The sequence below is a fragment of the Marmota monax genome, unplaced genomic scaffold (genome assembly GCF_021218885.2).
Source record: "Marmota monax isolate L192 unplaced genomic scaffold, Marmota_monax_Labrador192_F-V1.1 WCK01_AAM20220418_F8-fsc00060, whole genome shotgun sequence".
Classification (NCBI taxonomy): Eukaryota; Metazoa; Chordata; class Mammalia; order Rodentia; family Sciuridae; genus Marmota; species Marmota monax.
Window position 1 is genome coordinate 8,730,682 of NW_026692826.1, and position 24,354 is coordinate 8,755,035.

The 24,354-nt window shown below is 53.4% G+C and overlaps 1 protein-coding gene across 3 annotated transcripts in view; it reads right to left on the reverse strand.

Annotated features, from left to right (window-relative positions):
• The window catches only part of Znf516 (zinc finger protein 516), a 105,061-nt gene that overhangs the window by 40,328 nt on the left and 40,379 nt on the right, over positions 1 to 24,354 (reverse strand). For all 3 annotated transcript variants that reach the window (XM_046448626.2, XM_046448627.2, XM_046448625.2), the window contains exon 2: positions 18,888 to 20,813. In XM_046448626.2, coding sequence (XP_046304582.1) covers positions 18,888 to 20,646 — 1,759 coding nt within the window. In that variant the 5' untranslated portion in view covers positions 20,647 to 20,813. The remainder of the gene's footprint in view (positions 1 to 18,887; positions 20,814 to 24,354) is intronic.

Below are 24,354 nucleotides of genomic sequence, written 5' to 3' on the forward strand. Positions count from 1 at the left end.
GCGCCAGGTGACGGCAGTGACACAGGGCACCTTAAAGCACTCCTCCCACCCCCAGAGACTCTGGACACAGTCACAGGCAAGCAGGGAGGCCAGAGTCACCTCGGCTCCCTCAGGCTCCCTGGAACTGTGGGAGTCTCCGTGTCTCCGTGCCCGGCCCTTCTGCTGGGGTGGGGGAATGAAGAGGTCTGTGCACTCCAGGAAGGCCACCCAGAACAAGTCATCAGGCTCCTCCCTGCTACTGTACTGATAAGACACCGTGTGTGTTTCTAAACAATCCTGTGGTGACGGTCCAATGTGATCCTCTCAGATCACCCAGCACCTCCCATCCCTAGCCCTGCCCCAGATCACTGCATCCCTCAGAAGTGACTTGACTCTTGGGTAGCAATGTTTTCTTGATGCATCCCACTTCTGGCACAGCTCGAGTGGAACCATTTAAAACCAAAAGTGAAAGAGGCCTTTAAAGAATACCGCAGGAAAATATTAAGAAACAAGCAAAAATTGTCAGGAAGATGTCCAGCCACTCATGTACTCAAGCCTAGTGCACACACCCTGCTTAAAACGTCTAGCTGAATATTTTCTCAAATTGATACAACATTTAAACTGTGTGCATTTACTGAAAAGATAAAAAATTTTTTGAAACTTTTGTTTTGGGGGGTATTGGGGATGGGGCACTCGACCACTGAGCCACATCCTCAGCCCTATTTTGTATTTTCTTTAGAGACAGGGTCTCACTGAGTTGCTTAGCACCTCACCATTGCTGAGGCTGGCTTTGAACTCGTGATCCTCCTGCCTCAGCCTCCTGAGCCACTGGGATTACAGGTGTGATTTTATGAAACTTTCTGGGGGATGCAGGTGCTGGGGCTGAAGCACACACCCAGCCCCCTTCTCATGAAGTTTTAAACATTGAAACAAAGTTCTATTCTTGAGAAATGCTAATGCCAATCAAACCATGCTTTTACCCTCATTCTGAAAAACCTCACTCTAACACCGTTATTTCTAACAAAAATTGGAAGATTTCCAAAGACACATGGACACATTGACTCCTAAGTCCTTCATTGTTGGCTTCCAGCATACCAGCCGATTGTTTATAAACCAGCTGTTTAAAATTAATCTTTAATACTGGAATAAGTAATTCTCCTTTCTTTTTTCAGTAGCATACTAGCATGCACTGAAGATTTCACTGAAAAATGACATTATCCACAGCTCGTACACCAACTGCACATGTGATTTCCCTCGTCTTTTTTTTTTAAAGCTTGTACTCCTAAAATTCAATGTTGAATTCTTAAACTGCTGCTCATCAGGAGACAAACACCTATGTGCACTACCTGTCATGCAGGGCAGAGGGGCTGGATGCCACATGTGGTGACCTCTAAGTCAAACATCTGAGCCTCGACCCCCTGTCCACGGCCCCAGCTGGGCCGTACACCCACGGGCTCTGCATATAGATTTGGCCACTGCAAATGGAAGATCTGGAAAAAGACACCTGTGCACGGAGTGTGCAGTTTTCTCCCTGTCATTATTCCCCGAGGAACACATGGTAACACATTAACATGTCCTCTACCTGTGTCAGGTGCTGCTCGTGATCTAGAGAGAGGAATAGGAAAAGACCCGGGGCTTGTGCACAGACACGACGCTGTCTTCCAAGAGACTCAGGCCTTCATGGATCTCAGCACCGAGGGGGTCCCCCACAGACCCCAGGAAAGCACACATGACTGTCCATCCAGGCTTTAGCCATCAAGGTTTCTTACTTCTGTAGCACTGAGCTATTGAAGGGACTTTTCTTTTCCAAACTGGTTTACTAAAGAACCATTTGTGTGAAAGATAAAATAAATACTGGCATTAAGTTATGGTCTTAAATTTCCTGAATGACACATCACGAGAAGGATGACATAAAAATGCATCTGCTCCTCGTGCTCCCAGGAAAGGTCTGAGAGCAACACAGTGCATCTGGCTTCCACTACTGCAGCAGAGTCAGCGGTTGGTGCCCGCATGAGGACTCAGCACGCACTCCCCAGTGGAACGGCGGGATCCACCATGAGCAGTAACAGGCAAGAGGCGGCTGAGGAGACACCCTCGGAAGAGCCTGATGAAGAGCATCTATGGCATCAATGTCACCTGCAGCTGTCACCACGCCACCCTGGCATGTATGACCTAACGCTGTGACAGTCACAGCAAGCGTGGCTACAAGTACATGTAGGTTTCATGTTGATGGCCTACAAAGGGAACCTGCCCACCTACGTGTCAGCTGGCAGGGTCTCTCTCCAAAGCATCACCTGAGGGTTCAGCTGCGGGTGGTCCCACAGAGCAGGAGGGCTGTCACACCAGGAGCTGGGTGTCACACCAGGAGCTCGCACAGTGTGGTGGAAGGAAAAGCCTGTGTGGCCCTCTGGGACAAGCTACCTCACCTGCCCAGGGAAGGACGCTTCTGTACAAGCTCAGGAGGAATCTTATCTCTTCATTTCAACTGCAAGGAGAGCCTGGCTGAAAGAGCAGTAGAAATACCACGTCTATCCCGAAGTCTCCACGCTTCTGATCCAAGCTCCCAGTCTCCAAAGCTCAGCTCCCACGAAGTGCTACGAAGTCCCCAGTCTTTGACAGAGTGATTCCTTGAAAATCAACCTCTATCTTACCGCCAAAGGTATGGTTTTAAACAGTGACTCCCATTTCAACTACCAATTAGCTCAGCTTGCAAATGAGTCAATACACGGCTAGTGGCCACTTTCAAGAACTGCAAATTACATTCGTTAATTTATACTAACAGAGTAAGTTGTTTCTAACAATGTATCCTTCTATACTAAATGTACAATTATTCTGAAAAGAAGGTCAACTCTTGGCACAGTGGACTGAATCCTAAATCTCAGTGAAAGGGAAGGAGAGACTCAGAGAAAACACAAATTTTAGCTGAGTAATGAAAAGCACTGTGCACTAAGAAGTTTTAAGAAAATGATAAAAGCTTCTTAGTTGGAAATGGCAGTCCGCTCCCTGGAAGGAGGCCACTTCCCCATAGGAGGCACCCGTCTGTGTCACACTTGGCCTCTGCCTCTTATGCAAAGCCAGGAAGCACCCAAATCCATGTGACACCACAGGCCCTGCAATGCTGCCCAGGCTTCAGAAGACCTTCAGAGGTGTGGTCTCTTCCAACTATCGAAGACGTGTGAGTTGTCCAAACCTACTCTCTGGGGATTTGGGGTTATAGTCAAATACTGAATCCTGTTTCACACCATAAAGGTGAATCCAAGGCAGTATTTGGATCCGGAAATTGCAATACTGATCTCTGGGTGGGCCTCGGGGAACAGGACCCTGTGGCTCCTGAAACAACTCACCACAAAGCCCTGACCTAAGCACCTCTCAGTGTGGACATCAGGGGCTCGTCCACATGCCTGAGTGTGAGAGTAAACTAAGGGTTAAAGTCTCACATGAGGCAAAACTGAGATTTTGTCATTGCCAAAGCAAAAGACAGAAAATGGAAATACACATTCAGTACCACTCCTCCCTCAGTGGACTGCAGATAAAAGAACATGTTCTTCTTTCATGCCCCCCTCTCCCTCTTCCAAATTAAAGAGGGCAGGGGAGCTTTCAGCTCAAATTACCGATGCTGTTCAGAAGCAGACAAAGGAGGAAGAAAACTGAATGCAGAAATATTTAGCTGTTCTCATGCTTGGCAAACACAACCACAGGATCTCCATAAACAACGCAGAGAATACAGGTCGAGACTACGGGACATCGAGGAGTGAACAGGTTTCCACAATGCCACTCAGCCTGCAGCCCGGTGACGGCTGCTGCGAAGTTCTGAAGTGAGACTTGGCAAAGGGTCGAGGAAACGCCTTTGAACTTGGAATGCCCGACTACAGGAACAGCGACCAGCTCTCAGGCCCTCTGCTCAGTTCAGAGAACTGGCTCTGCCGGCGAGGCAGGGGCTTCAACAGGTTGTTCACCATGAAGACATGGAGATCAGAGCCCCAAGAGCAGCACCGGGACCTCAGGGAACGCCTCTGGTCCATGCTCACTGCTGCTCCACCCCGCCTGGGTGACTCTTCATCTTTACCAAAAGCGTTAGGCAACTGGGTCCATCACTTGCACCCAACAGGCACGGTGACACGTTTAACAGGTGCGCAATCCCCAAACCCAAAGCCTGCTTCAGAATCGACATCTGGTATCTCTCTGTTACTTAAAACCAAACAAAATAAAACTTGAAAGGGTGGTTCTTTTTTGGGATGTGATTAACTCACTAACCTGGTAGCTCTCAGAGAGAAAAGCCCGGGCACTGAAGATGCCCTTAGTGTTCCATAGACACACAATGCCCTTGTGGAAGGACTCTGCCATTGAGTTTCTGTATCGACATTTCAGAGAGCCCCAAGTTAATAAATATTAAACCATCTCAACCTCAGAAGGAAATGGCATTTATATCCAAAGCCAAGAGTGTCCATCTATCACACATAAAATTCTACCATTTTGCTAGTTACCCAGTTACAAACGTTGCTCAGCCTGGAGGTCAAAAGCAATGCGGAATTTTGACATTAAATTATAAGTGAGGTTTTGGAAATGAACATGTCAGTAAATACAGTAGTTTTAGAACTTCTCTTGCCCATTCCTTGGGCAAAACCCCAGTGGGGTCTTCCACTTCCACACACACATCCTTCACCCAGGTCACATGCTGCCTCAGCCCACCCTGGTCACACGCTGAAGGAAACTGGCCTGAGATTTATTTATTACAAAAAAAAATGTAATAAAAAGATTGTATTTGTTGGACCAGCCTCAAATATGAAAAAAGAATTAAAGTGGAAGCAAAAATACCTTTAGCAATCACTTCATTATAAATAAAATTTTAATCCTCATTTTTTCTTTGGAAACCTATAATACAGTGCTAAGCCGAAAGAAAAAGGAACAGCAGCTTTAAAATGTGTAACGAACTTGGGTTTGAAGCCAAAATTAAACAAGTGATGTCCAAGCCAGTCGACCAATATATGGAAATAAAAGTATCTTCCCATAAGGGACCTAAGGAAATGCAGTGCGGGAGAAGCGGCCCCAGAGGGCCCCGGGACCCACCCTTCCTCGGCCAACCACCACATGCCCAAGGAAAGCAGGAGACAGAGTCCGTGGTGAGCCCTGCTCTCTGGGGCTAGGGTCCCCCTTGGACATGGTCACAGCACTCTACACTGGAAAGTTATGTCTCTAAACACCAGAAATGAGTTCCATCTCTACTTTTTGAGCCCCCAGGAGAATTGTGTCCAGAATTATACCTGAGGCTATATACACAGGAAAACCAAAAAATCTATAATACATTAAATTTTTAAAATAGGGAAAAATCACTTTCTAGCTGAATTTAGGTATTTATGTAAATTTATGTGTATACACACACAAGATAAAATGGCATTAAATCGACACATGTTAAAACATGTAAACAAAGAACATGTACAGACAGATGTAGCTGAACCAAAATATTAACAACAGTTCTCTCTGAACAGTGTTATCGTTTGTTTTTGTTTTCTTTATCTGCATTTTCTACAATGATTAACTTGCACATAATATAATAATAGGTAAATAAAATGCACCTGTATCTGAGATGTTTGCCAGAATATGCACAGTAAAAATACCAGTCATTTCATAAATACTGCTTTTTCTGTGTTCACTCTTTTCCCAAACACCATGGGGTACCTGCTATGTGCAAGGCCCCAGGGACATGGCCCCACAAGGCAGGCCCTGGCTGCCCATGTAGCCAAGAAAACAGACCTCGCTCGGGTGACCACGCTGGAGCCACCTGTGGGTACCAGGGGATCTGACGACTCCTGCCTCAGTGCCAGGGCCGTGATGCTGTTTGATTAATATGCATTTCACACCTGCATTTCTGAGGATTCTCAGTACAGGCTGTCTTTGTCTTCCAAAGGTCTGAGTCCGATTTTTTTACTCTGATGTGGCAAAAGTGTACCATATCACCATTCTGTTTTGAATTTTCAGCACAGCATTCAATAAATCACAAAAAATGTTGCACATTTTATTATAAAAGAGGCTGTATTGGATCTTGCCCTCCCATGAGCCAAGCAAGTATTCCGAGCATGTTTCAGGTAGCTGGGGCTGAGCCCTGAGGTCTGCCCGGTCAGTAAGAGCACCTCCTACTTACAAAGGATTTACCTGGACATCATGCCATCGGAAGTGGAGAGGCCCCCAGAGTCACTTATTCCTACTGTTACCTTAAATCTGCCGGGAGCCCGCCGTCCGGGTGGCACTGCTGAGAGGGCATGCTGGGAGGGCGGACCATTTCCAGCCACGAGGGACACACACGATGGTCTCCAGGCTGTACAGCCTGTCTGGCATCCGAGTCCCTTCAAAGTCCTTACCTGCGGCCGCTCCCCTCTGGTTTTGACTATTTCCATAAAGATCATCTTACTGCACACCTGCTGGAGTCAGAACAACACCTGACCTGGAAGGCACATCGGCCAGAGCCACACGCATGCCACCCTGAGGACTGTTCCAATGTGGAAAGTGGAGGGGGATGATTCAAACACCCCAGTCAAAGGCAACCCCCTTGCAGCATGGCCCGTGTTCTACCCGCTTTAATTCCACCCAGATGTGTCAGATGAGGGCGGAGGGGTCCTCCCCAATGTTTAATTTCTTTTAAATGTATTTTTAAACTGTCCAAAAGTAAAAGTGCAGAAAATTTTAAATCTGCAGGTGACTTCTCCAGCAGGCCACCAGTGGGTGCTCCATCAGGGAATCAGCACGTGCAGCTGAATCCCCACAGACCATGACATCTTTCGAAAGGAGCAGAAACAAACCCAAAACTGGGTGTGTTTCAGAAATGATGAATCCTGGGACTCCCAGGGGAAGCTGTCACAAGACCACATGCAGGGAAAGCTTCTGGGACCAAGGTGACCAGAAACTCCCTCTCCTGCCATTTCCCATATTTAAGGCCAGCTGCAGACTCACGGAGTGTTAAAAATGACAATTGGGGTATGCGGGGGGGTGGCTCTGAGGTAAAGCATTGCCCACATGCACAAGGCCCTCCCTGGGTGCCATCTCTAATACCACCCCCCAAAAAAACAAAACAATGATGATGGATTAGAAGGCTCTGTCCCAGGCTCTGTGCATGAGGGCGCGGGAGCAAGCGACAGAGTCTGAAGTTCAGGGAGTCAAACGTTGAAAGTCGAAAAGGCCACCCCACACGTGTCACCTAGCAGGGAAAGCTGGGCTCAGTGCTGCTCTCTCAGCCACCATGGGCAGATGCCTCACCCGGGGCCCTGCCCAAAGGAGCAGGAAACACACAGGGTGGAGGCGAGATGGGACAAGGGCACAGGCAGGTCCTGTCAGGGCACTGGGGTCTGAGAGGCCCTGTCACAGCCTGACCCTGAGCTGACGGCCCCGTCCGGTCTGGGTCCTTGGTGAGTTCTAGGTGCAAAGCTGCCACTGAGTCCCTCCCCAGGCCCAGGAGAACCCGCAGGGCCCAGCGCAGGGCGAGGAAGCGACAGACCTCCCAGCATCCCACGAGGTAAGCGAAAGGCTGCAGCCCCTCACCAGGCCAGGGAGGCTCAGAGCACTGTGTCACGACCAGGTGACACAGTGTCAGAGTAAGGCTCCAGCAGAACCTCAACACTGACTCCTGCCAAGCGAAGCTTCCTGCTGGGCTGGGGACGCCAGGCCAATGAGCAGGCCCACCCCTTCCCTCTTTGCCATTTTGGACACTTGAAGTTTCCTTCCTGCTGTGAATGGCACTGAAACACGTTAATGGCCCTGGTCCAGGAAGGTTTCTGGAACTGCGCGGGGGCTGCCAACAGCCAGCTCTTACCAAAGCAGGAGACAGAAGGCGCCCCGGCCTCCCGCTCCACCTCCGTCCCCACTGCACTGTTCCCCGGGGTCCTCCACGGAGCTGATGCATGAGCCAGCGGCACCGGCCGGGTAAACTGCCGACAGAGGGGGACGCCGCCAGGAGGTTTCCCAGTGCAGCTCACCCACTTGTTCCTCTGATGTCTGCTGGCACGAGGATCACGCCTCTCCCACCCTGACGTAGCCCAAGGAGAGCGGCTCAACAGGCTGTAGTGAGCCAACAAGACTAGAGGCTGCTGCCCGCACTGCCGTAACACACCCCGCCACAAGAGTCACCCCGAAACACGCACCAGGTGAAGTACAGGACTCCAGCCATGGACACACACAACTTCAGGTAAACAACAAGTAACTTTTTAGCATAAGTATACCCCAATACTGCATGAGTATATACTTACACTTTCTTCTAGAAAGTATTCACTGTTTAGCCCAACTCTGCATTTAACCAGGTGTACTGTATTTGTATTTACTAAACCTGCCAAACCTAACTTCCAAAATAAGCACATTATTTGGATGAGTTACTGCAAGCAAAGCGTTTGTGTTAAACACATAACCCAAGAAATGTGTAAAGCTGACGTGAACACATGCATTATGCATAAGTGGGGATTATTTCACATCTATGTGCACATCACTGATTTACTGAGAGGAATATATTCATGGCAAAGGCAAAGAAATCAGCCAACCAGAGGGCCCTTCCTAACGTCTCCACAAATGTTCCTGGGGACCCGTTCCTAGTATGAGGGCTGATGCCTCTGGGTGCTCCTTTCAGACAGGCCAGGGTCCTGGAACCTGGCAGCCCCCGTTAGGGCATTTGGACAGGCTGTGAGCCAGCCACCTCCCAGCCCCTGCTGGAGACTCCTGCCAGGCTCTGGGGCAGAGCACAGCTAGGAAGAGGCTGCAGGGGGACAAGGATGGGGGACTAGGGCCCACGAGAGGGACCCGGGCTGGGGACTCCCAGCAGTCACCGCTCTACGCTGCCACCCCTCGCCCCGCCCTACAGGGCACGGAGCAAGCTCTGCCACTGGGGTCACGTGCTGCTCACACGCCTACGCTGGGGTGGTCGTGAGGAAGTCTCCTCACCCTCCAAATCTCAGGTTCCCCATCAGTGTTTTGAGACGAATAATCCCTGCACCTCCCTGAGTAGTGCAGAATGCTCACAGAGGCACATAAAGCTCCTCCCACAGGGACACCCAGTACTGGGCGTGGTTGATGTTTCACATCAGATGTGGATCCATCATGTCTCCAGAGCAGCAGGACCAGCCGGATCCCAGGCACTAGGGAGGCTGAGGCAGAGGGGAGTTCAAGCTCCAGCCTGGAACTCAGTCACTCTGTCCCCAAACAGTAAAACGGCAGGGGTACAAGGCCTGGTTGGACCCCCAGTACCACAGAAAAAGGAAAATAGAAAGAAACAACACATCATTGTGGGGAAATGAAGAAACACCTCAGAATACAGATGAGGTTCCATGTGGCTCAATGCAGATGTAACAAAACCAACCAGACTAGTCAGTAAAAGATCTGCACAGCAGGGGAGGGGGTGCCTGTCCAAAGTGTGAAACCAACCACCATGAGGAAAAGGTGATTCTGACTTTCTAGAATACCTATGATGAAATAATTCATAAATAAGTAAAAAAAAAAATGGGAAACTCAGAGAAAGTAGGTGAGACATGCACAATGCACTATTCAAATCCACCATACGTGGAGAATTCCTGTACGTTAACAAGGCGAGGACAAACTACACACTAGTTACCTGCGCAAAGCCCACGCACAGGGAAGCCATCCAGGCAAGCCCTGACCCCGGAGCGACAGCCGGCCCTGAACACCTGTGGACCTGCTGAAAAAGGAACACAGCCTGGGTCTGTCCTGGGAAGGTCAGTCGCAGCCTCGCCCTCCCTCGGCTGCACCCAGATGGTGGCCCCAGGAGGCAAGCAGAGCCTGGACTGCAGGCCTCCCTGCCTCCACTCCTCTCCAAGGCCAGGCGGAGGGTGAGGAGGCCTAGGCAAGAACCCCTGACCTCTCCTGGAAGAGCCTGCCCTGCCAAGAACGTGGGACAGATTCAGACCTGAGCCAGGCACAGGCTACTGAGGTCCAGATGGCAAGTGCCAGGTGAGCCGGGCAGGCTCATGATGACCGCCCCTGGCCCGCATACAGGCAAAGGCAATGCCTGGGACTATCTCTGGCCAGGGGACAACAAAAGAGTTTGGGCACCCTCTGTGCCTGGTCCTAGAGCCACATCTTGAGGATACAACGACCCAATGTCCCCTGACAGCAGGACCTGCCACTGCGGCTGGTGTCAGCATGCCATTACACCAGAAAGAACAGTGACAGGGAGAACGGAGGTAGAGGTGACGTGGGGAGCTGGGCTCGTGGCCCACTGTGTACCCAGAGGGTACGGTGTGGGCAGCCTGAAGACCAGCTCCTGGCCCCCACTCCAGATGCACCTGCTGAGCCCAGTCCTGACCCTCCACAAACACCAAGGCAATAAATACCCCCAGAATTATCACATCCAAATAAGATCTTCAAAAACCAAGAAATGTACCCAGAATGGAAAATGAAGGTACAGAACGGTGGCTCTCTAAAAGGTACCAGGGACCTGAGGTCTACGGGATGCGGCTCAGACACAGGACAGCCTACACGTGGGCTCCCTCCATCCCTCACCAACCTGCAAACCCTTTTGTGACCGGGTTTCAAAACAGCGACAAGAAACTTGCTCAGAGGTAGGGAGCGGGCTATCGCCATGGCAACCACAGAGCCTCCAGCTTCTGCTCAGAGCTTCCAAAAATTACAGCCAGCGTTCAGCAACCGCTTTTCTCCTGCCTGCACTCAGGAACTTCCCGGCGTCACCTCCAGGAGACACGTTAAACTGCCCAATCCAGGAGCCTGGCAGGATGTGTCCCAACTCTACCTTATAGCCCTCTCTGACTGACATTTTTCATCATTTTTGAAAAAGCAATATTTCTTAAAAATGAAAAAATTTCAATCCACTCCACTCTTACCACTTTCTAGTCTAATACCAAAATAATCTGTATAAATCATACTCTCATAAATCCCACAGTAATCAGTTTTTTTGAAAACTAGTAACACTATAGATTCCTTTTCAATCAAAGGAAACACAGCAACTAAAAGCCAGACTGGAAACCTGAACATCGTTTCTATATCAAAAAATGTTCTCCGACTCCCCACTCCATTAAAGAAATATTGCAATAACATTTAAACTGAAATCAACTGCTGGACTGTCATGTAACAAAAACCTGATTTTACCATTTTGAAGGCATCTGCCATTCACGTCAGGTTTCATCTGCTCCCAGCAGGTACGTAAGTCATCACGTGGCATCTGAATTATCATTCACATGACACTTCTTAATAACCAATGATCACACCAACGTGAAACCATGATCATAATGAATCTGGAACAGTTTATCACACTGAAAGCAATTATTCTGCAGTTAAAAGAAAGAACATGAGTAATACTCAGATTTGGCACATCTTTACAGCAACATAGTTGGCAGCTAACAGCCCAAATGTCTTACTAGTCTGTGAAAGTACCGCTTTCCAATCAATGGCTGCCTCTGGAACACAGCAGAGGACGAGGCTCTTCACATGGGTCTAACTACGTAATCTCACACACAGAATCTGAAATTCCAGTAATGCAAGAACGACTTTCCAATCTTTAATCCAGAGATAAACATTCCTAGCCTTTTTTAATTCTAGTAAAATACAGATCTAAAACTGCAATTATTTTAATATGCAAAGGCTTACACAAATTGTGTTCGCAAATACTGGATCCTCTCAGGAGCCTACAAACAAAGCCCAAGGAAAACTTGTCTCAGAGTAGATCCAACGCACAGGAAATTACCTAAGAAACACCAAACCAAAAAACAAACAAACCTACACTTGCAAATGAAAGGTCAGAACTTGAACAGAGATGAACACACAACAAACACTCCACAAAGGGAACCTAAATGCTCCAAGCATCTAAAAGAAAGTCAAACTCCTAAGTAATTCAGTGTAGCCACCATGAAAAGGACCAGGTGATACAAATTAAAGGAGAGTCGACCAGCCCCGACCGGCCCCAGGCAAGGCTGCCCCATCCTGAAAGAGGAGGGAGGGGGCTGGTCCCAGGTTCTTCCCCAGCTCAGGGGGCAGAGCACCTGCCTGAGCTTGCCTACAGTGGGCTGTGCGGGCCACCGGCCCCCAGGGTCCAGAGGCGGGGGAGACAGGACAGGGCTGCTGTTCTGAGCAGCCAGTGAGGACTAAAGATGACTACAGGCTCCCGGGAACCTCCTCATGGACCAGAGCATTTACAGAAGGTCTGCAGCATGGCCACCAGCACAGGGAGGAGTCCCCACGGGAAGAGCAGGCCCTGGGCTCTGTCTGGAGGCCCTTGAAATACGGAGCCCAGAGCTCTCCTCAAGCCAGCAGCCCTCACTGCTGCCCAGGCCTCAGGCACGGACACCAGGGCCACGGGACACGCTCAGACCTGCTGTCCCGCCCAGCTGAAGGATGAGCACACAACCACCCTGTGTGTACTGAAGCCCAGCCGGGGGCCCAAAGCCCACCGCCTGCACTCTGGCCACACGGTGACACTCTCAGGGTCTTCCCACCACCTCTGCCTCTGCAGGCTACCAGGCAGAGCCTCTTGATCCCAAGTGGGGAACCCGGTGATCGGATGACCCCTTTCCAAGAAGCCTCCGAGACCCAGCATGAGGTCTTACGTAGAATCCGCACTATCAGCCACGGCGTATTAGAGAGGCTCAGCGGCTTGCTACTCCTGGCCCAAAGTAGGCATGGCTCAAAAGAAAAGGCCCCAGGACACAGTGACCACGAGTCACAGCTGAGAAAGGCAACCTCCAAATAAGTCTGGTGTCTCTCAAAAAGTACCAAGCACCTTCCAACCATGAACAGCACTGATCCCTCCCACCGAAACTCTGGGGGAACGAGAGGCATCACAGCTAATGCCAACTCCAAACAGAGCCACCGTCACTGCTGTTAGCAATCACCAGTACCACCACCCTGCGTGATGTCTAGCTTCTAGATGGTCAATCCAAGTGACCACCGAGAGCTTCAACTACTCAGCAACATCATCCCTGCAGAACACAACTCTCCACCCAGCTCTTCATAGACTCTGAGGAAGAACCTATCCAGCAAAGAGGAGCATGATTCATAGAGGTGCACCAGTGCGCTGCCCCTCAGGACGTCCAGAGGACGCGGCCGGTGCCCCGAAGGAGACTTCACTTAGACAAATGAGGGCCACACTGAGGGTGTCCAACAGCAGAGTGGGGACACTGAGCAAACGCAGAGTGCTCTGCAAACTGGGAACAGAGGTCTTTCTGCCCTGAAGTAACAGTCCGGCTGGAGCAGGTGCACCAAGGAGGAAAGAGTCCCGCTCCGTGTGTGAAGGGCTGAGGCAGGCGGTTCTGTCGGGGTGGAGACTCTGCTCACATGGGAGGGTCCCAGGTGCCACAGAGGGCAGCTGGACGGCACCAGTGCCATGAACACATGACGGGGTGTGACAAAGGGGTTCAGTCAGTGTGTCACGTCCCAGACAGAATGACAACTACAGGACACAGGCAGGGGCGAAGTGTTGACCCGCTCTGCCCCAGGCACTGCACCACAGCCCCACCCCCGGGGGAGTACGCGGCTGCAGGACTCCCACACTCCTCACAGCCACCCGGGACTCTTCCAGGGGCACGCAGAGTCCTCAGCTACACCGGAGCCAGCCCAGCCCTGCTGCTCTGCTGCCCCATCCCCCGTGCCAGCTGATCAGCAGTGGACAGCTCAGAGGACACCAGGACACACACAGCTCTCTTCAGCCTTTCTCTACCAGGTGCGATCCTCCTTGCTCCGTGGAATGCCGCATCTCATAGGAAGGGAGTGTGAAAGGAACCAACCTGGGCTGTCTCTGCTTACCCACAACAAGGGGCCATTCCACTAAGTCGGGAGCAACAAGGAACCATTCAATCCTGAACCGGTCAGGGTCAAAAGCACCACTTCTTCAGGATCACACAGCAAAGGTGACGTCTAACCGCAGGTGAGATCCAGCAGCACACAAAGCACAGGCTGGGAAACATGGGGTCCAGCGGAGCAAGAACTGAAATAACATGCCACGTGCCTCTGGGCCCCGTGACAAGCCCGCACAGGGACTGAGGACCTGGGCACTGCAGGCTCCAGCTTGGGGCAGACCGCACCAACAGGAGGACCGTGCTCCAGGACATGAGGCCTGGTACAGGAAATGAGGCAAGGACATCACATCCACGGGGACCAGGGCTGAGGAGCTCGGGAGTCCACACTGGTCCTCAGCAGCAGTGGAGCGTGAAGACCCAGCATGGAGTCCAAGCTCACTTGCACACAAACACGCCGACCTTCAGCAAGGCCTACCCCATGTGCACCGGGAATGAGACTCTCCCGGTGCCTCAGCTGACCGTGGATAAAACAGGAGAACAGATGAGACAGCTCTTAGTTCCCTCCCACTTCTAAAATTCTACGATTCTATCTTGCGTCAAAAAGGAGAATCAGGAATAAATCATACGTCTGAATTTTCCCAGCAAACCAAATGCATGCTGTGTTTTCCACTACTGAGCATCTATATCCCCACGCCCTGGCTGGCAGCAAGAAACCACCAGGGTGTAATCTCCAGGGTGCGGCATCTTTCACAGCACAATAAATTTATTCTGGAAGGACAGGGAACAGTCTTCTGTTCAAACAAACATCAGCACGCAGGCCATGCACAGACCCCAGTGGTGAACGAGTCAGCCTACGAGACACACTTACGAGAAGCTATTCTCAGCGTAATTCTGAAGTGCCGCGGTCACAGCACACCCCAAACAAGCAGCATCCTGCCCTGTGTGCGCAGCACTGCTCAGGGGAGCGTGGCCCTGGACACCCGCGGACCTCCGGGCACCCTGCCTTTCCTGCCAAGGACACCTGAGCATTCCTCTCAAGAGCAGGCTGTGTCTCCGTACTGCCTAAGAACCCAACGGAGGTCCAGCCTGCACGTCCTTCTCTCACACTCGCCCTCCATTCTGTGTCTATCTGCACGCCTCGCCTGCTCCCCAGCAACCTTCATCACTACCTCCTTAGGCCAGAGTTTCTGTGCCCAGGTCCCACCCTCATCAGAGCAACTGTCACTCGGGGCATGACGCCGCCGGTGGGCCTATGAAACACACCCAAAGGGTCCTTCAGGCGGCCAGCCTGGTGGAGGGGCCACGCTGAGCAAGACCCTGGGCTCCATCTGGAAACCACAGAGAGGTGCAACAGCCTCGGCCCCCGCAGCTTGGCAGGCTGGTGTAGAGCCGGCACCCACCTGACCATGCCCAGAATCCTGCTTCCCACGCTCACCGTCGCCCATCGAGGGCTCCCACGTGGATGGATTCCAGACACCTGTGTTCCTCCCCAGCTAATCTCCATGCTGCACCTCCCTAATCTCTCAGCAACCTGTTCTCCCCTCTGGGTCCACACCCTTCCTCTGTCTCCCACAGCCTCTCCGCCGGCCCAGTGATGGAGCACTGCATTAAGGCAGAGGCTGACACGGTGCCACAGGGAGGGAGTCCCCCCCCCCCCGTGGGCCAGACAACAGGGTGGATCTCGCAGCAGGTCAGGGGAGAAGGCTTCCTGAGAGTTCCTTCTGCAGAGCCCTGAAGGAAACTCTGGAGTAAGCACACTCAAGGCTGCCCGGCCCAGCAGGCCGCCCCTGGACCAGAGCTCTGGCGACCCCAGCCTCGCACATTCTTACTTTTGTTCCCGGGATTCCCCCTCAATCCCATGTCAATGGGCGACACACACAGCCGCTTTCCCCCTAAGCTGTGCTAATTGCCGACGAGCTCTATTAAAAAGAAACAGGAGCGGCTGCTTAACCTTCTGGCAGCTGCAGGCCTGGCGGCCCTGCTGGGCTCCTGCACACAGGCGGCCACCAGGCAGGCAGAGCACTCAGCGCGCCTCTGCAGCGGGCGAGGGTTAGCTCCTGAGGAGAGGCGGGCGGCAGGGTGAGAGGCCTGCTTGCGGTGACCTGGGGCCTCCCTGGGCCCCGCTCCTTCTGAGCACTCCTTACCTCTCCCCTGGTACCTAGGACAGCACCAGACCTGCGCCCTTCTTCTCCCATGAGGCCAGGGCTTCTCCTCGGCCCTGTGTCTGAGCACCACGACTGCCCGGGACTTCCTCAAGAACCCTGAGTACCCGTGAAGTCCCCATGGGCACCAAGAGATGCAGACGGCAGTGCCAGGGGCTCTGGTGGCAGCATAACAAGAAATGGACAAAAGCAGGCAGGGGAATTCCTCCGGACCTAAGGTGGGGAGGGTGCAGTAATGCCAAGCGCCAAGCCCCAGAGCCGCCACACCAGGTGTGGGCTCAGGCCACACGGTCACGGGGAAAGCAGCTTCTTATGCTGCTGGCAGCCTCTCTGGGCTCCTGCCATTGCTGTGCTCTGACCCCTCTGAGCAGGCTCCCTTCTGGCTGCACACGGTGTCCCCCCACACGGTGTCCCCCCACACACCTGTGGAGCAGCACCCACTCTGCTAGGGGCAGCCCTCTGAGCCCCACTGCGCTCTGACTAGGAAATGTGTGTTCTAGAACTTCACCATGTCCTCTCACCACTCCTCCTCCCTGGTCAAAACGTGGATTTCCACAGCCTCCTACACCACACCGTGCTATCTGCCGCCTGCTCAGCAGGGGTGGATACCCAGCCCAGCAACACACCTGCAGTTACTTACCTGTGGACTCAACTGCACACGGAGTCAGTAAGGCGCTGTGTGGACCGGACTTTCGTGGAGATGGGGCGGGGCGTACCCACCAGAACTTCCCAAAGGCCTGGGCCCAAAACATCCTCCATGTTGATGCCTAGAAGTCAGTTCTACTTTTTTCTTCCCCCAGTTAAAATTATGATTTATGGGATTTACGGGAATGGGCACACAAGTCTGAGCTCTGAACTTCCAACTCTGCTGTACATGGGCCAGCTGACTCTCATGCGAACTGCGGCCTCCGATGCCCGACAATTCCTACAAACCTGCTCTAAGGACTGCACCAAGTCGTGCCATCAGCTCTCTGAGAATATAAAATGGCCTCAGTCTACAAAGCTATGTGCAAGCTTTAAGGCACAACGCCAACCAGAACACAGCATTCAAGACACCTGGTCTCTGTTCAAAATCAGCTGCTCCAAGGGCCTGGCCCAGACCCCACAGGCCCAGGCTGAGAGCAGCTGAATGGATGTGCTGTGGTCTCTCTCCTTAAGAACAGCCGTCACCTGGTCACCCAATGCTACCTCAGACCCCACCCCTCCAGCTATGAGGGAAGGGTCCGCACCTGCAGGAAGAAGCTCCCTGGGATCACAGGGGTGACCTCGTGGGCCCGGCTCTGCATGGCTTCAGGCTACTTTCCAACATCCTATTTCTTTTGTGGCCAATTTGCATTAAATTCAAGTAGATATTAATATATATCTTGTCATAGAATCATGTGAAATATATGTGAATTTCTCTAATAAAAGAAAAAATATATATACAGTGCCTATAAGAAGTAACACGCTTCCAAAATTTAACAAACCCAAGAAGAAAAAACAGAATAAGCTCTACTTCATGGTGAAAATGACTTAATGCTCCCAGACTCTCAACTACCAAGGCTCAGTGGACCCGCTCACACGTCACCTGCCTGCTGTCACAATGGTGACAGCCCTACCAAACAGAAAAAATGTTCTCTTCAAAGTCAAAATTAAAAGACACAGGACGTGCCTAATATTTCACCAGTGAGCACTCCACAGAGTGGTCAGAGCTATTAGAACACAGCCAGTAAAAATGAGCCAGAGCTATAAAACTGAGAGAAGGAAACCAGGAACTGAACCTCACGACAGCCAACCAGGGTTTCACCTGGGCAGTCAGGTCCAGAGCATGAGGAGCGAGCCCCAGCACACCCTGCCCGAGAGGGCACACGTTCTGCGGCTCTGCCCGGTGGGCACCGAGTGACGGGTGGGACACGGTGGAGGTGCTTAAGGGTGCACCTCTGCATGCAATGTGTGGAGCTCACCCCGGGCTCACAGGGCCAAGAAAAGCCCTGCTGCCCAAGAGCTGTGTCTCTATGCCTCTGGGTGTAGCAGACCACACACAGCACACCACACAGACCCTCAAGGACTGACCTGCCCGACCCCCAAGAAGGGAAGCCGGCAGGGCTTCCTGATTAATCCCAAAGAACGACACCTTGTCCTCACTACAGAATTCAACAGTTCTGCCCCAACTTCTACCATCCTCGAACTTCAGGCAAAAGCAACACCAACAAGCAGGGTTACAGGCAGAAGACAGAAACAGCCCTGTCTCCACGAAAGACTTCTAAGTTCCGTAACTGTGCTGTCCCCTTTGGTTAACAAATACACCAGGCAGAAAACAGCAAAGGGAATATCAAAATGTTCAGAATTTATAAAAACGTAGACAATTGTGAAAACACAGTTGACCAAGCAACTTTCAATCTCTACGTGAAGACTGCTTGGAAAGTAACCTGTTCCAATTAACTGTCTACACCCATAGGTCGACCTGAACCTGAGGAGGCTAATCACCTCCGCACACAGACTCAAGTTAACTTAGGCCCAGCTGTTAGTGTTGAGAGAGAAGAGTGAAGGACAGTGCGTGCGTGTGTGTGTGTGTTGCACACCTATTTCTGTGCACAGTGCGTGCCTGTGTATGTGCTGTACGGACCTGAGGGAAAAGGGGAAAGAGAAGCACATCTTGGGAGCACCAGGACTACGTTCCTTGCTCAGAAACTACTCACGCCCAGAAAGACCGTGCACTCATGAAGCCCAGGTGTCCAGGCTTTGGGGAAGCACGTAGGACAAGCAGTGAAAGTTACGGTGGTGGAGCTGACAGGTGCCCGTGTCCGCATCTGCCAGCTCAAGCTGCAGGTACACACTAGGGGCAGGACACCTGGGCACGCGGCCACCCCAACACGGGACTCTGGACAGGAGCTATCTGGCAGGGATCCCTGGGCATGAGGTTCCCAGACACAGGGGCCCCTGAGCATGGGGCCACCTGGGCTCAGGCCCCTGGGGCAGGGCTGCCTGAGGCTGGCCCACCGGCGCCTGGTCCCTGGGTGTGCTCACTCACCTGCTGCAGACTCAGGCGCAGCGTCTTCCCCGCTGTCCTCTGCTGCCTCGTCTGCCAGCCCGGAGCCTGGGGAGTCGGCAGTGGCGCAGGCCGAGCCGGGGCTGCTGGGCTGGGAGGCCGAGTCGCCCTCGCTGAGGGAGCCACAGCGGGCGCGTGCCGCCCTGTCCCCGTCGGTTCCCCTGTCGCGGCGGGCACGGCGGTGCACACGCGAGTGCAGCACCATCTGGTGGTATGTTCGGAAGATCTTGCCACACTCAAAGCACTCCGAGGACTTGCCTTGGCCAGCAGTGGCCGTGGCCCGGCGGCTGGGGCGTGCCGCTGGCCGGGGGTCGAGGTGGCTGGAAAGCACGGGGTCGCCAGGCATGCTGGCCCTCTTCCTGGGGGGGCCTTGTGTGGCCGGAGCATCCTGCTCACGCTTGCGCTTCTCCTGGCTCACCAGGATATACTCACGCCTGTCCTTGTCAAAGGCCACGTCCCAGGCCCCATACTTGAGGTACTCTGCTGGCTCAGCCACCTTGCCCCTGGTGGCCAGCTGCCATGCCTGGTAGCTGTTGACGGGGTCCAGCTCAGCCACCCGTCTTCCAGCCTGCCCGCTAGGGGACATGTCACCAGCCAGGGCTGGTCGCAGATTCAGGCACTGTAGGAAGAACTGCTTGGTGTCCGGGGGGCCCTCTGCAGCCCCCTCCTCGGCCAAGGCTCGCATCCGGCTGGCTTCAACCTGGCGGTGTATGGCGTTATGGGCGTTCAAGCTGTCCAGGTTTGTAAACAGATTTCCACACTTGGTGCAGACTTCATAGAGGGACAGGCCGGCGACAATGACCTCCTCCTGGACCACGTTGTTGATAGTGGCAATGGGGTCCAGCTCGCTCTTGGGCCTGTTCTTGCTCCCAGTCTTGGGGCCATGAGCCTTCATGTGGTTCTTAAGGAACCACGGCTCTTTGAACCTCCGACCACAGATGTGGCAGCCGTGGTCGAAGGAGCCCCGGTGCTTCTTCATGTGCGCCTTCAGGAACCAGGTCTGGCTGAAGGCCTGGCCGCACACCTCACAGGGGAACTCCCCGGGGCTCAGCTCGGGCTTGCCGTTCTCCACGCAGGCCTCGCTGCCACTGGGGCCCTGCGCGGTGATGTGGTCCCTCTCGATGTGGCTCAGCAGCGACTCCTCCCGCGAGGTCACGTAGCTGCACAGCCTGCACTTGAAGGGCTTGTGGGCCTGGTGCACGTGCAGCTCCAGGTCCTTCTGACGCTCAAACTGGCTCTTGCAGAAGGAGCACTGGGCCACGGCCTCAGCCTCCTCCGGGGCACTGGCTGTCCCCTCGGCCTCCTTCCGGCTGCTCCGCAGCAGGATCTTGCTGCTGTCCACCTGCACGGCCCCATTCAGCATCCGATTGCAGGCTGAGGTGCTTCTGGTGGGGCTGGCGCACCCGTCCAGGCCCTCGGACACGCGCATCTCGCCCAGCTGTGTCTCGCCTGCCTCTGGCTCATGTCCCTGAATCAGAGTCCCTGTGCGGTGACTGCGGATGTGAATCTTGAGGTTGCCCTTCTGGGAGGCCCTGTGGTCACAGTAGGGGCACTTGTAGGGCTTCTCCCCCGTGTGCTTGCGCATGTGCTGCGACAGCGAGCTCTGGAAGGGGAAGCTCTTGCCACAGATGCAGCAGCTATGGCAGGCGGCCCTGTCCCCGTCCACCTCCTGGCTCCGGCTGGTCCTGGGCGGGCTGGGCCCTCTCCTCAGCTCCATCTCGGCCTCTCTGCTGCGATCCATGGGGAGGAGGGGGGGTGTGGTGGCGGAGCGGCTGTCAGTGGCGCAGGCCCAAAGGGACGTCTTACCTCTCCATCCTCAGAGAGGCTGCTGCTGCCCAGCAACGAGGGAGGGGCCCGCGAGGAGGCAGTGCACGAGCAGGCGGAGAACGAGGCCCTCACAGCAAGCACCTGGAAGAGACAGAGACTGCATGAGCAAAGCTCCTGCGGCAGCGGGCGAGCAGAGCGTCACAGGGCCAACCGCGGAAGCACGGGCCTCTCTCAATCAAGGAGACGGACACCGACAAGAATTCAGATCCATGAACATGGTGCTCTCTGCCTCCTTAAAAATCAGTAATTACAGTAGGGCAACCTGGGGAGACCCTGGGGTGCAGCTCAATGGTCCAGCACTTGCCTAGCCCAGGTGAGGCCCCAGTACCGTCAAAAAAAAAACACTAATTAAGCAACTATTGGTAATTAATTATGTTAGGCAATTCAAGTAAGTAACTATAATTTTTTTTTTCCCCAAAAAAGATCCCAAGTCTCTAAGGAAAGCCTGCGGGAAGAGTGTGTGTAGACCACAAGAGGCACAGGCTACTCAACAAGGAGGGCAGAGAAACCGAGGCAGGGAGAAGGCGGGAAGGAACCTGGCCCTGATGTGAGCCGCAGAGGCTGCAGGCAGCACTTTACCGACATGCCACTCAGATGTCAAGCAGTAGCCTCTGCTGGGAAGAAAGGTGGCTGACGAGGGAGCGAGGACCTGACACAGGAATAGCCCCCGAGCTCCCAGGTGCAGCCGCTACCCGGGACCAGAGCTGAGGCCACCCTGCCCGGTTACACGGTCGCACCACTCTCGCATGGGTGCTGGCCAGAGCTCACCCACACCTCAGCTACCACGCCTCTCTGGCCTGGCCTATGGCACCCTTCCCTCCTAGACCCCTGCTCACACACTCACAAAGGGAGCCCCAGGCTCCGACCACAGGACCGTGTCACAATCCCAGGGCAGAGTCCCTCTGGACCGTGCCAGATTCCCCCAGCGCCCACCCAGGGAAGCTGGGCTGCTTCCAGAGGTGGAACCAGAATCCTGACGACGGCACACACCATCCCACCTGGTGGTCACTGCCACTGCCATGCCATCTGCCTGCCAAGCAAGAGGGGAAGATTCTGCCCTGAGCCCTAGATGCACAGGCAAGGCCAGCCCATCCTGGCGGCCCACCTGCTGTGTCCAGTGCAGAACGGGCAACACAGGGGTGCAGCCTCGTGTGCACTAAGAACCCACATGTACACTTCACAGAAGGTGCAGGACTGGACACATCAGTGTACCCACACCTAAGTCCATCAAAGACGGAGCTCTCATCCCACTGAACCGCAGGCAGTGAGTCCCAGGTCACCCTGTCCATTCCAACCCAACATGTTCACTGAAACAGAGGCAGAAAGGAATACCGGTGATCATGCTAAACATCAGTGGTTGTGACAGGAGCACCCCAAAACATTCTCCAGGGAGCAGGGATTCTGAAGACAGCACATCTGTCCACCCACGAGGGCACAGATGCTACACGCCAGTCTCTGCCCACAGACTGGCACAGGTGGAAATCTTACTGAGAATCACAGACCTCAGTGTCTCAAGAAAGCCCCCCAACCAGGTGCCAAGGTACCCAAGGAAAAACACAAGGTGTGAGTAGCAGATCCGAAAATAGGCACACAGGACTCGCTACACAAGGACGCACCAGCAGTCGCCCTTCAACAGCAGAAGGCCGCGGAGTCAGTGACCCCAATAGCAGAGCAAAAGGCAAAAGTCCTAATACCAGGAAAACACACGGGTACCACGACCCTGTCTCAACAGCAACTCAGTAGACACTAAGTTAAAGTACTTGTCAAACTTTTAGATCGTGACATAAGTTCTGCATGGCTTTTTAATTTTTCATGATGATTTATTAAGGCAAATGATTTTCATGAAGCCCCACTTCATTTGACTACCCTCCCAAAATGCTGATTAGACATAATACATATAATTATGAATTGAATGTATTATTTCTACGTAACTTACTGACCAAATTCAGTATAAAAAAATCTTACACATTTAAAAAACTATATAGAAATAAATTTATGGAGAAAAAAATAACCTGAAGCCCGGGTGACTCCGGAGTAATTTTGTAGTCTCTGCTGCACCACTAATGTCTGTCCACAGAGGACATTAGTCAGTGCGTTCTCGGATCCTCTGGAACTGCACAAGCCAGCACCAGAGTACAAGGCCTGGACTGGGCAGGGGTCCCAAGCAGCAGCCCCAGTGCATGTGGAAGTCAAAGCGACTCTTTCAGGTGCAGACTTGCAGGGATCATCGCCCAGGGGGGCCCTCTACAATCTGCTCTGCCTTTCCAGGGCGCAGAGCAGCAGGTACTGGGTGGCCCTGGAGACCCAGCTCCGCATCGCAGTTACTCAGCCATGCTCCACCCCAGGACCCCACTAACTGGCACATTTCATGGGACAGAGGGTCGTGCACACACTCGGCCCATTCTGTCTCTCAGGTCATCACATGCACCGACAGCCCTGCACGCACCCCTCTTGCAAAACCCACTGCACCTGCTGGCAGTGCCCTGCTCAGGTCCAGGGGAGGACACAGACTCCACCAGGCCCTGGAGCCCAGCAGGCCCCTCCACCTGCCCTGCCGCCCACAGGCCTGCTCAAGAAGTGGGCCACAGGCCTGTCCCACACGGCCTGAGCTCAGCTGCCTCGGCCAGGTCCCCAGCTGGGCCACAGGATGAGTGCACTGCTGCCATCCTTCCCCAGGGCCCACAGGAGAAGGCCCCGTGCTGTCATCTCCGTTCCCTAGACTCCCTGTCCCTTTCCTCAGGACAGCCTGGATGGACCCAGCTAGAGCTGGACACCTGCCCTCCCCGCCCAGAGCCTGGAAAAGTTTCTGTGTCCATTAGATCTCCCCCAAACTAGCCTAAAGCTCTGCCCAAACTCCAGCAGGACCCCGTGACTCACCAGGAAACGCCCACAGGAGGCCTGGGCCCCATGCACGCACAGCCCTCTTCTGCTCGGTTCTCTACTTTCTTTCTTCCCACCCCCATCTTTCAAGAACAAGCCCTGCTATAAACCCCTGTGAGGTCACAGCAGAGGAGTTTGTAAAGCACTTAAAATCATCTACAGGGAAAAAACCAGAAATGCTTAATGGAGAAGTGCAGAGCGTAGCAACAGCTCGATCCCAAACTCCCTCCTGCTTAGGAAATCTGGTGTGAACCAGGCTGCGTCCACTCAGGGGCCCAGTACCAGGGACAAGAAACAGCCAGAAACCAATTCCCGCAGGCAACCCTCCTCAGGTGACTCAGGGCCAGATCAAGATCTCCAAGCTCTTTTTTCTTTTGGCTTCAGGCAAAAAATTTTTACCTAGACCAGGGCATGGCTTCCAAATAAAAAAGAGCAAGAATGCAGTCCTGAGAACTTCCACCTGAAGGACATGACATGGGTGGCCACCCACTGGAAGGGCATGCCTGTCCCATTCCAGTTGGCTGGCCCTCCGAGGCCCCAGCCCGAGTGGGCCAGGAGGGTCTGCAGCAGCTCTGCCTATTCCCTCAGGGCCAGGGGCTCACACAGCAGCCCCCTGTGGCGAAGAGGGCACAACTCGGGTCTCCCCCACCAACTGCTGCCTCTCAAACCATCAGGCCCAACATGAGCTGCTCGCCAGGGTTCCCTAAGACACGCTGGCCTGCAGCTGCAAACCTTATACAAC